The sequence below is a fragment of the Anguilla rostrata genome, chromosome 3 (genome assembly GCF_018555375.3).
Source record: "Anguilla rostrata isolate EN2019 chromosome 3, ASM1855537v3, whole genome shotgun sequence".
Classification (NCBI taxonomy): Eukaryota; Metazoa; Chordata; class Actinopteri; order Anguilliformes; family Anguillidae; genus Anguilla; species Anguilla rostrata.
Genome location: NC_057935.1, coordinates 60,009,038 through 60,020,777, shown reverse-complemented (window position 1 = coordinate 60,020,777; position 11,740 = coordinate 60,009,038). Strand labels below are relative to the sequence as shown.

The 11,740-nt window shown below is 42.6% G+C and overlaps 1 protein-coding gene across 1 annotated transcript; it reads left to right on the top strand.

Moving 5' to 3' along the window:
* The first annotated feature begins 4,111 nt into the window (after positions 1-4,111).
* On the top strand, positions 4,112-11,243 carry bcl6b (BCL6B transcription repressor). The gene is made up of 12 exons (XM_064328907.1): positions 4,112-4,266; positions 5,387-5,468; positions 5,587-5,809; positions 5,936-6,166; positions 6,736-6,912; positions 7,035-7,227; positions 7,404-7,633; positions 7,955-8,082; positions 8,333-8,509; positions 8,786-8,916; positions 9,314-9,451; positions 9,633-11,243. Exons 3-12 carry the CDS (start codon positions 5,601-5,603, stop codon positions 9,771-9,773), a joined length of 1,755 nt encoding a protein of 584 aa, XP_064184977.1. The 5' UTR covers positions 4,112-4,266; positions 5,387-5,468; positions 5,587-5,600; the 3' UTR covers positions 9,774-11,243.
* The last annotated feature ends 497 nt before the right edge of the window (positions 11,244-11,740 follow it).

Genomic DNA, 11,740 nt, shown 5'->3' with positions numbered 1-11,740 from the left:
TAGCCAAATCCTGAAATAAAAAACACGAAATAGGCAAGGAACTAGCCTGCGGAGAATCACCGTGTTGTGTCATATTTCTACTTGGGGTAATATAACGGATAACTAAATTAGAGTGGCAATGGAATCTGGGACAGGGCATTCCATCTAAATCAGCTTTGATTTAAGAATCGAGTTTGCTAACATTCACGACATAATTAGCAAAATGGATTAACGTTAGCTAGATAAGCATAAACAACCCTGTCCTAGATTCCAAATTGTTGCTACAGCTAACGCTACGTAGTCTTGTTAAATTATTTAAATGCAACATAAATTAGAATCGTTCTGTATTGGCCGTTGCATGTATTGCGCACTCTCATGTAGGTATTTGTTGTTTCCTGTAGAAATATGACACTATTCTGTCATATTTCTGTAGGGAACAATAGCCTACATAATAGACGAGTCAGCATTTGAGTGTCTTGAATGACAAAAACATGTTGTAGTGAAAATATTAAAAGTGAAAAATTAACTCATGTCCCCTACAGGGGACAAAATGAATAGCTTTGTTTTAGGGGGATATAAATGTAATTCACAACAACAATAATAATAGTCATCATCATCTTTTTATTATTTTTGTGTGCATCGTTTCACTGTGACGCACCTGGAGCCCCTGGTCCTCCATTCCATTCAACATATACTAACTATTTTTCCCTCTATATTTTCTTCAGTTTATAGGACAAAATATGCCTCTTTGTTTTCCTAACTATTGAAGTATTATCCAGAGAAATCAATTGCAAACAAGCACTTTTGTACTCCCAAGAAGGGACCAACCCATTAAATAAAAAACACTACCTCTTTTTCCTGATATGGACATTTGGAAGGACAATGTTCCTGAACAATGACTTCCCCTCTCATTTTCTTAAGCACACAGGCACATGCACACACACACACGTGCATAGACATAGACCGGACACTGCTTCCAGGGAAGGTTTTGTTTTTGTATATTGTTTTCTTTTTTGTCTTTTTTTTGTATTTCCACCTCCGCCTCCTGCCTTCCGAAGTAACAAAACAATCTCTCCCCCTCTTAGGATATCCTACGGATCAGACCTTATATGTACAAAACTTTTTGTGTAGACAGTTAAGGGGAGGGGTATTTATTGAGGAAATTGCCATTTGTATATGCCTCCATTTCCTGGAGTGTTTTGTTAGCTATTGCTTCAGTAGCCTTGATCCACATTCTCTTCAGTAACTGAATACAATGGCCAAAGCATCATTGAGAGTTGGTCTCTTGAGAAAAACAAAGGTAAGTTCCTGACCAAAAAAGGGTTCATTGGGAAACTGTGATCCTTTAGTTCAGGAAGTTTTGTAGAATGCACACACAAGTGCTGATGTTTTGCATTGTCAAAGTAGGTGGGCTGGCTCCTCCTCCCTGGACTAAATAAGAATGATTATTTATTTATTTAATTATACAAGATGAACAATCTGCTATATTCAACATTTTATGTTAATTTATATTTACATTATTTAGCAATTTAGTTAAATATTATTTGGGAAAATTATTTCATTTTATACCCAGCATGGTGATGTGTGTGGGCGGTGCTGTGGGTTGCTTTCGCCTCACAGCAAGAAGGTACTAGGTACTTGGTTCAAATCCCAGCCTAGCCTTTCTGTGTGAATTTTGGATGTTTTCCCTGTGCCTGTGTTTCCTCCCAGTCCAAAGAAATGCAGGTGAGTCTAATCGCCCCTAGGTATGAGTCCATCCATTCATCCATTATCTATACTCGCTTATCCTAGGCAGGGTCGCATGGGGTACTGGAGCCTAACCCAGCGTGCATTGAGCGAGAGGCAGGATTTAACCCTGGACAGGTTGCCAATTTATCACAGGGCACACACACTATTCAATCACATATGGGCAATTTAGAGTCCGATGTGGAAAGCATGCTGGAAGTGGAATTGTGCCCCTCCCCCCTCGCAACCCACCCTCCCCCTGATAATGGGTTGTTAATACAGCATGTGTGTTTAGTTGCATAATTAATCAGTCGATTTTTATTGAAGAACCTCACACATCTGAAGAAGGTGTACAACAGCAGTGTTTCACCCTGCTATATGAAACCACAGGCATCAAATCACCTGCCCTGTCATCATGTGTGTTTGGGTGACTAAGGGGATGTCAGTGTAGTATTAGTCGAGTGGTGTAAGTGAGACTGGACAAACTGTAAAACAGACTGGAATGGTTTCCGTTCACTGGTAAACCTGTTTAGTAATATTCTCACTTTTCCTCCTAATGTCCACTCTTATCCTCCCCATGTTCCGCTACTCCACAATGCCTGGAAGTTGCCTAGACCTCTCTCTCTCTCTCTCTCTCTCTCTCTCTCTCTCTCTCTCTCTCTCTCTCTCTCTCTCTCTCTCTCTCTCTCTCTCTCTCTCTCTCTCTTTCCCTCTCTCTCTCTCCTTCCTGTCTGTATCCCTTTGTTTTTGTTTAGTTTGGAAACAGACTTGATGCAGCCCCATTTAAGCAAATAAAAGTGCATGGACACACACGCGTTCAGCACTCCATGAACACACAACACATCCGTCTCACGCACAGTGTGATGCCAATCGTTCTGGCTTGACTGAGTAAAAATGCACCCAAAAACATGCTTGATGTACTGCAGAATTTAAAGCATCTGCAGGCATATTTTACACACTAGGACACTAGTGTCATAAAATTCTATGTCATAAGATCTTCCTCAGTTTTCTCTGTCATGGTAAGATGTTTTTAGAGACAATTGCTGCTGTTGTTCACTCCATCACTCAAAATGTAAAATATAGTAGTAAATGTTTATGCTCAACTCAACACGAGTCATCACGCTGTGCAACACTGCACCTATAGAGCTTTCTGAAGTTCACAGTATCTTCACAACTCTACTTCCTCAATTCTACAAAGTCTCTGAGTCAACCCAACTCTTTACTTTTCCTAAATACTACACAGAAATCAAGAATGTCGGGTAAGCAAGATACGTGGATATGTGTAGTTAACCCAACGTACGGAACCTCTTAGTGAACTGTCTCTACAAAAGATGAGGTAAGTTTCCGCTTGTTTTCAGTGACAGGAGACCTCTGGACCCGCCCGCCCTCCCCATATTGTGGCGGATGTCCTGTGCGGGTGTGTTTTATCCCCATCGCCGAGTGTCTCGCAGGATGTGTTGAGGGGTCCCGTAGTTCCTGCACATCTGTCCAGTGCATTGCTCTCGGTTTGGGAGAGTTGTTTTTCAGTCATGAGAGGGTATATCCCGTGTTATTTTTCCACTCTCAGCTTCCTTCCCCAATTACCCACCTCACCCGGGACAAGGCTGTCTGAGCACCATAGAAGGCAGTCGGCCGGAAGCTTTGGCAGAATATCTGAATTGCAGGGCAGAATAAAACGTGGAAATATGAGGGTAAAGGGTATGGAAGGGAAGTTGGGGTCCGCCTTAGCTCTATTCCCTATTCATCATTGCAAGCCAAAAACACTTCAACAGACCTAGCAACATTGCTCCAGCTCATTAATTAACATTTTTAGAAAACTGGAATCCATCACTGCATTCATGTTCATGTTGTTGGACATTGACACTGACTGGGGGGCATGCAAACTATTTGGATCCTTCCTGTTCAGTTCTCTACTGTGGTCTCTTGTTTTAGAGAAAGCATTGCCACCCATCCTCCTGAGCTGGGAAATAGTGATCAATTCAACAGTGTTCCTCAGTTCAGCTCATGAGTATTAATATTACTGAGCTGAGTGTGTGTGCTTACCAAGACTGTTGACTCAAGTGCATGCATTTTTTAAAAGCTTCCCTTCAGTCCATTTTCTTTGTCCTGGAGAAGGGTTAGAAGAGTTGGGAGTGGCTGGGAGAGATTTGCTAAGGTAAGGTTAAGCCCTGGAAGGCCCTTTCTGCTTTTCCTGCTCCCTGAGGATACACATATACTTTTTGTATGAAAGAAAAACACGGGCCATTTTCCTGCCATTACTGTACAGAGGGGAAAAAAATGAATACTTAACTAAAAATACCCAATGCTCTGGGCCTGGATCTTTCCTGCAAGGCTTCCTGGCTGCGCGTGGGCTGACGGAGAAAGAGGAAACAAGCACCCCTGAGCGAATGGGGTTTCCTGCGCTATGTTATAAAGAGTCCCCCACGTTCATTATCAGCATTCTTACACGGTCATAGTGAAGGCACTAGGACGGCCTAGCCTTCCTCTGTTCAAGAAATCGTCGTAGCGTGGGGGTTTCAGGGTTAGGATTATCCACCTTTGTTCTCGTCCCTGCTGGCCGGGGTGAGTGATTCATAATCATTGGTTGAATAATTTTATGCAAGCATTTTGTCATTGTTTAACGGACATTACTTCTAGTAAGTCTGTTCTTTGTCATTTCTTTGCCCTGTTTTTTCATAGAATGTTAAAAAATTATTGTGTATCTTGCACGCTGTGAAAATCATGCACAGTTTTGACTGAAGGATGACTCGGAGAACTTGATTTGGTGAACCCTATTTTGCTTTAAAAATCATAACAGTTTCTTTGAAATTATAACTTTTGTATTTAAAATAACAGTCCATACTTTTTCGAAGGATTTAAAAGATATAAAAAATTATTGGCTCACTTATCAGGCTTTTCCAAGATAACCATCTGAGATAACAGAAATGTTTGTTTAAGATGGCAGACTGCAGGAAGATTGACAATGTGTTTGTTATTCTGGTATGTAGTCTAAAACTACAATAGATATAGGCTAAGAGCTGATTTAATAAAGAAGTGTGGAGTAGGCTTGCATACTTATTCCAAAACATATAATTTTTCTTCTTGAGGAAATAATAGTGAATGTTTCACATTTTTAAAACATGCATTTATTTGTAAACTGCAAATTATAAACTCCTCAGCAGCATATTTATAATGTCTTTAGTTGCGTGGTAATTTTGCTTTTAGGAGGAAATAACTTTTGTGTTTCTGGTGGAAATCTTTCTGTTATAGTTGTTGTTTTGCAAACCAAATATATACTTAGTGAAAACGCATTTACAAATTGTGAGGGCAACATGGTGAGATTGTGTGTGCCATGACTGTGACAGATAGGCTGTGATCCAAATGCAATTGTCCTTTATGTAAATGTGTGGGAGTGTGATTTATGTGATGTTTTTTACTGCCACTCAACTGTAGCATTATTGCAATATCTGGTTGAAGTGACACCCAGCCAGTGATATATCTTTTATATATATCGTTTTGCCACAGAAGATGCAGTTGAATAAATGAAATTGTGGAAGGTGCAAACTTTCATACAGTATTAGTTGACCTGGATCACGATGTCTTAAAAATGAAAAACTGATATTATTAAATCCATTATTGTGGTTTCAATACAAACAGGACTGTCCCACTCTTTGCTTATACTTGTGCGTCTCTCATCATGCAGGTACGAGTAGGGAGCTGGTCTCACCTGTCAGATGCTGGCAACCTACTGGCCCTTGCATTGCCCAATTAAACGTTACACTGAGGTGCGTCTCTGGTCTTTTACTATCTTTCCAGAAATCTTTGACTCAGTAATAGCAGACATATTCTTGTGTGTTCCATGTGTATTCCAACTGTTGTATTCGTCTCTCCCTTTCCCCACAGAGGAGCCGAGCAGGATGCAGATGGTGGAGCGATACAGCGCAGACGCAGGGCACGAGGAGGACGGCGGAGTGCCGGGGGGATACGTGAAGGAGTTCACGCGCCACTCCAGCGATGTCCTGCGGAACCTGAACGAGCTGAGGCGTCGTGACATCCTGACCGATGCCACTCTGGTGGTGGGCACTGCCAGCCTGCAGGCACACTGTGCTGTGCTCATTGCTTGCAGGTGCGTGTCTCAGTCTGTCACTGTCTGCCTGCCTGCCTCTATTTGTCTCTGTTATAGTTTTTTTTTATTCATTCTCTTTCTCTCTCTCTCTCTCTCTCCCTTCCTCTGTCTCTCTCTCTCCTTCAGTGGATATTTTTACTCTTTGTTCTCACGGCTTACTCTCGGGGCAAGAGAGCGGTCGGTCTCTCTGTCCCTCCCGGAGTCGCTGGATGCAGGCAGCGTGTCCCTGCTGCTGGACTTCATGTACACCTCTCGTCTGCCCCTGTCCGCCCGTACTGTCCCTGGAGTGCTCGCTGCTGCCACCTACATGCAGATGGAGCACGTGGTGGACACCTGCCGTGCTTTCATGCTGAAGAGGTGAGTGCACAGGGTCTGTGTGTGAGAGTGTGGGAGTGGACCCAAAGCAAGTACATGAAGGGGTTGTGGATTTTTGTGACTCAAGAGTCCATTTCAAATTCAAAGGGAAAATGATGGGACAACAACCATTATATATAAAGGATGTAGCTTGTATGAATTTGGTTCCCATAGTTAACTTGCACGAGTGAAACTATGCGGTTGTTCCCTGTACTTGGACCGGTACTTCTCTCTAGGGGTTTCGTCATACTTGTTCCTGGTTATGGTTATACACTTTGTTGTACGTCGCTCTGGATAAGAGCGTCTGCCAAATGCCTGTAATGTAATGTAATGTAATGAATTTGTGATATTGAATCTTTACTCTTACTGGTCTTTGAATGTTGTTATCCAGGTCGGCTATAATAGCTCAAATTATTTTTCTATTATGCTATTTTTATGTATACCCATTTCCCTTCTTGTATTTCATGTATCTTATGCCTGTAGTCATATTTGTGCGCAATTCATGTTTTTTACACTTGATTGTCAAACAGAATATACACTGCAGATACCCGACAGTTACTTGTGTTCTTTAGTGAGGAAATAACAGGCACCCCCAAAAAAGAGCTGGACTCTCCCTCACCTGCTGGTTCTCTTGCACCCCCTGGAGGAGCGCTTCCTAACAACCCACCAAATGGGCATCCATCCCTACATCACACTGCCTCCTATCTGGCTGGAGGAGCTGCTGCCAACCTGTGCCGTGACTCAGCAAGGTAAGGCTTACCGTATATGGAAAGATGTCTATAACGTGAATGACTGAGGCTGTCAGCGCCTTGTCACTTGTTCCTCAGATTTTGGCATGAAGGTTGGATGACTGTGTGCATTCCTCCCTCAGGGTTCCCAGAGAGAGCTGGGCCTTGAAGGACCCAAGTACTTGCCCAACCCATGAGCCCAGGTCAGATAGGATAAAGCTGGAGTCGCCAACCTTGGAATCGCCCACGGCATCCCCAAGCAGCCCCTCCCAGTCTGGCTGTCAGCCTAATTCCCCTACTGAATCCAGCGGGTGTAACCAGGCACTCCAACAAGTGGTGAGTTGTTCCACCAGCATGCATTCCTTTAAGATGCATATCATTTTGAGACTTTAAATATAACCCAGTTGAGTATTTCATAAACAATAGTGGTGAGGAGGGACGTCTGTCAATTATCAAATTTTATTTTCTTATCTACAGTTATGTGTTTCCTTTGCGTTGTCTATGCTTTTTAGATGCACAATGGGACCAAATACCTTCCTGATCCAAAGGCATGCAACTGGAAAAAGTACAAGTTCATCGTTCTCAACTCCCTCTGTAGTGCTACTGTGAAGGAGGAGGAGTCATCTGAGGGGAAGGGACTACAAAACTGTGGCCACTCTCCCAATGAGACAGACAAGCTTGCTGCTACATCAAAGCCTCCCCTGGAGGTGTGGCCAGTGGATGGTCCTTGCCACAACAACAGGTACTGCATATAGAATATATACAGTGTAGCTTTCCAGGGGCAATTGCATTTTTTGTTCCAAACATTGCAGCTCATTCAATCTGAATTTAGAATTGGACTTGTAGTGAGCCACTACTCAAGTATAATGACAACAAAAATGTGACATTCCAACATATTAGAAAACAAATGGAAATGTTTGGCTCTGCACTTTTGGGAGATTACTGGGATACAGTATCTGACCCATGTGGGTCTATAGAGACCCCTTGTAGGGCAGACTCTTTGTCTGTGGTTTTGGTTTAGACAAGGACATGACAGATTGATTATATTTATTCTCTCTTTCAGGCCAGCACAGGGCTTTCACTGTGACATCTCCAAATACAGTCTGCTCCAAGGGGCTTTCCATGGGCTGGTACCCCGCCCTACAGATGAACTACCAAACCTCCCCACCCCCCTGCCCCAGGACAGCTCAGGTAAGCTACATTCAGGCATAACATTGTTACCTCATCCCTTCACAATCCAAAACAATTTTGGTTTAGGTTAATTGTGCTAATTTCTCCACAATACTGTCATGCATATCATGAGAGAACTGGTCAAAGATTTGAACTGACTGCTCAGAGAAATACAGAAAGACATTGCATTGCATTGCATTCCGAAATTATACATGCAGGAATAGATGTATGAATTTTGTCCAAAATTTTACTCTCTCTGTTTTTCTCTCAGCCCCCTGTGGCTCTCTTTGTCAGCACCCTTGCTCCAATGAACCACAGGCCACCCATCACAGTGGACACCTGTTCTGCCTTGGTAACAGCCCAAACAGTCATCCAATCAAGAATGAGAACTGCTGCTCAGAATTTCATGTCAGTGGAACCATGGGAGGGGCCAAACCTCTCAGTACAGGTAGAGTGATTAACAGAAACATGATCAAATGTGATAAATCTAATAAGCTAAATTATGATAACACCATTGAATCAGTAAAGTATTGTGCATAAGCCACTTTCAAATAAACAAAACTGAAATATTACTCCTGAAATATAATCTGCTTTTTTGATACACTGGCTGACAGTTTCATTATGACAATGGCACAAATAGATATGAAATCACAGACAGATACTCAAGCATAGTGTGTAGGGGATACAGTATACCTGACTTCCATTCTCCTGTCACCTATCGCAGGAGACAAGCCATATCGCTGCGGTGTGTGTGGTGCACAGTTCAACCGCCCAGCTAACCTGAAGACACACTCCCGCATCCACTCTGGAGAGAAGCCCTATCGCTGTGACACCTGTGGAGCCAGATTTGTCCAGGTAAATGTGCTATACCCTTTTGTTTCAACATGTAGAAATTCGAGCACTTCTCTGGTGGTGCTCTGCCTGGCCTGTACTGCAGACATCTTCAGCTCCTGATTGTTCTGGGGGCTAATTGCCTTAAGTTTTCTCTTCAGCGTAAGAAGTTTCTTTTGGAAACTATTGCTATAGGACACAAAATAGGCCACACCATTGACCTGCATACATTCAAGTAGGTCACCTAGATATAGGTTTGTTTGTGTTGACAGATGTTGCTCACTTGCATACCCATGCATATGCATTCAGGTAGCTCACCTGTATTTGCGTTTAAGTGTATTTAATGGTAGCTCACTTTTGTGTGTTGGTGTTTTTTTGTGTGCTTTGGTGTTTATGGTGTTTGTGTGTTTTGTATTTGCAGGTAGCTCACCTGCGTGCCCACGTCCTTATCCACACTGGGGAGAAGCCGTACCCCTGCCACACCTGTGGCACCCGCTTCCGTCACCTGCAAACCCTGAAAAGCCACTTGCGTATTCACACTGGAGAGAAGCCCTACACCGTGAGTAAATGCAAGTGTAGAGTACAGTTACAACACAGTCATACAGAAAGGAAACACATGCACCAGTATTTATTAAAAACCAAGCCACATGATGATCACTCTTTGCCTCCCTCCCTCCCTCCATCCCTCCCTCTCTCTCTCTCTCTCTCTCCTTCCCTCCCTCTCCCCTTCACTCTGCCAGTGTGAGAAGTGTGACTTGCACTTCCGTCATAAGAGCCAACTGCGTCTCCACCTGCGCCAGAAGCATGGAGCTGTCACCAACACCAAAATCCGCTACAAAGTCCTGGTTGACCCCTACCAGCCTGTCCTGCAGTCCTGCTGAAGATGTCGCCTTGACCCCTCATCTGCCCTTTTTTTGTGCGTGTTTTTATTTCTTTGACTTTTTTTTACTCTCTTTTACTTTTGTCCCGCTGAAAGTATCTGTATTCATGTGCAGCACTCCCTACTCTCTCTTTGGTTCCACATGTGAACTATAACTCCATACAACTGATGAGGATTTAGCCATTAACAAAAGGGCAGCAGTGTCAGAAGTGAGTGTTAACGAAGGCATGTAAGCAGGTGCTTGTGAGGGCTCAGGTTACAGCTATGACATAGGTGTTGTGTCAGAAACTCAGTGGAACCTGCATTGCAGCTGCACATTTTATGCAGTTGCTATTGCAGCTATTGGAGTATATTGTGTAAAAGAAGTGTTCTTTCTGAATTCACGCATTTGGAAATTGAACTTGTGGCAGTGTAGAATTTACAGAGGATGTTTCTGTGATGGAAAAGGCTGAATTGTGCAGAGGAGCAGATCAGTGCTGAGTTGTTTTATTTTGTGTCGAATACAGCAGACATCATGTATTTTAGGTGCCCAAGGGAGTAGCAGGAAGGGAAATGTAGTTTGAATTGTTAAGCGGATGTTCAGGACTGGCAGGGCCTCAGGGAAAGTGGCTAGAATGTGCCAGTATGATTAGTCATGGAAACAAAACAGAATGGTAAAAAGTTATGGTGAATATGGAAAAAGAATGTCCTAGAATGTTGAGGAAAAGAAACTGCTGGAGGAGGTAGATGGGGTGGAGAGTCAGAGATTGGAACGTTTGTAGACGATATTTTTAAATTAGTGTGGAATAGAGGGATGGTGGTAACACAGCTGCACAGGACTAAGGACACTTCTGAATGTTGCCCCCCACTTCTGTGTGTTGCTCCCCGCTTGTGTACGTTGCTCTGGACGAGAGCATCTGCTAAATGACTATAATGTAGTTTAAAATGTAAACAGTCCTGTTCTGGATGTATCCTGTTGGTTTATTCTTTGTTCAGTTGAAAGCCTTTATCATTTCCCCCTATGCAGACAGCTTGCATCATTCAAAGCAGCACCAAATGAGTGGAATGACTCACTTAAATGTTTTGCTTATGAACTGTTGCAGCAAATCATCAATTAGTTTGTGGGTGCTATTTATTATAAAAACATTTGTGGGTTGTGTGGGGTCTGGGAGAGGCACTGCCCATGACCTGGGCTATGATATTACTGATGCATTCCTCTTGTGCTCTTCTTTTAAAAAGACAGTAAATACTATACCCTGTTAATAGTGGATAATCCTGACTGCATTTTAATGTCCAGGCAGAAAGTGCCAGTGACTTATTTTTATATTGTTAAAGAATAATTGCTTTGAAAGCAGTAAAGATACTTACACAATATAATTGTAAAAAATTGAGGATGATAATATATGAAAATGTAAGGAGCTCTTTTGCTGGACAAAGACAAGACTTGTTTCATATCTTTTTAAATAAATTAATTTAAAATGTTTCTTCCTTATTGAAAGTGTGACTGCTAAATGCTAAATGTCACTTACTCTTTCTCCCTCTCTCCCTCTGTGTGTGTGTGTGTGTGTGTATGCTTGTGTGTGTTTGGGGGAGGAGGGCGGTGTGGAATGGAATGTTCACCTGTCGTATTCATTGTGATAATCTCTTTCAAAGTAATATCTCTTTGAAAACATAATGAAAAAATATTTGGTACCTGTAAAGTCTCAAAAGCAACTACTAGCCATTTTACTACAAGGAAATTGTAATCATATTATACAACAGATGCAATCTTGTTGTATACATATCTGGTGTAGAATGTATTGCCCTATAACAGAAGGTAGGCAGTTCAGCAGGATGACTAGACAGGGGCCTTCTTTTGTTTAATAAGTCTCAGGACTCTAAACCCTCACCCCTCCCATCATTTCCTTCCTCTCTCATTAACTCACCCCTTGGAATCATGACTCACTTCTGGTGCACAGCAAGAGTGTCTTACTGCATTCTGGGTGTTGG

Coding starts and splice junctions, on each gene's coding strand:
- bcl6b (XM_064328907.1), top strand. CDS start 5,601: ATGCAGATGGTGGAGCGATACAGCGCAGACGCAGGGCACGAGGAGGAC. Junction 8,083..8,332: donor CCTGCCCCAGGACAGCTCAG/GTAAGCTACATT, acceptor TTTTTCTCTCAG/CCCCCTGTGGCTCTCTTTGT. Junction 9,452..9,632: donor CTGGAGAGAAGCCCTACACC/GTGAGTAAATGC, acceptor TCACTCTGCCAG/TGTGAGAAGTGTGACTTGCA.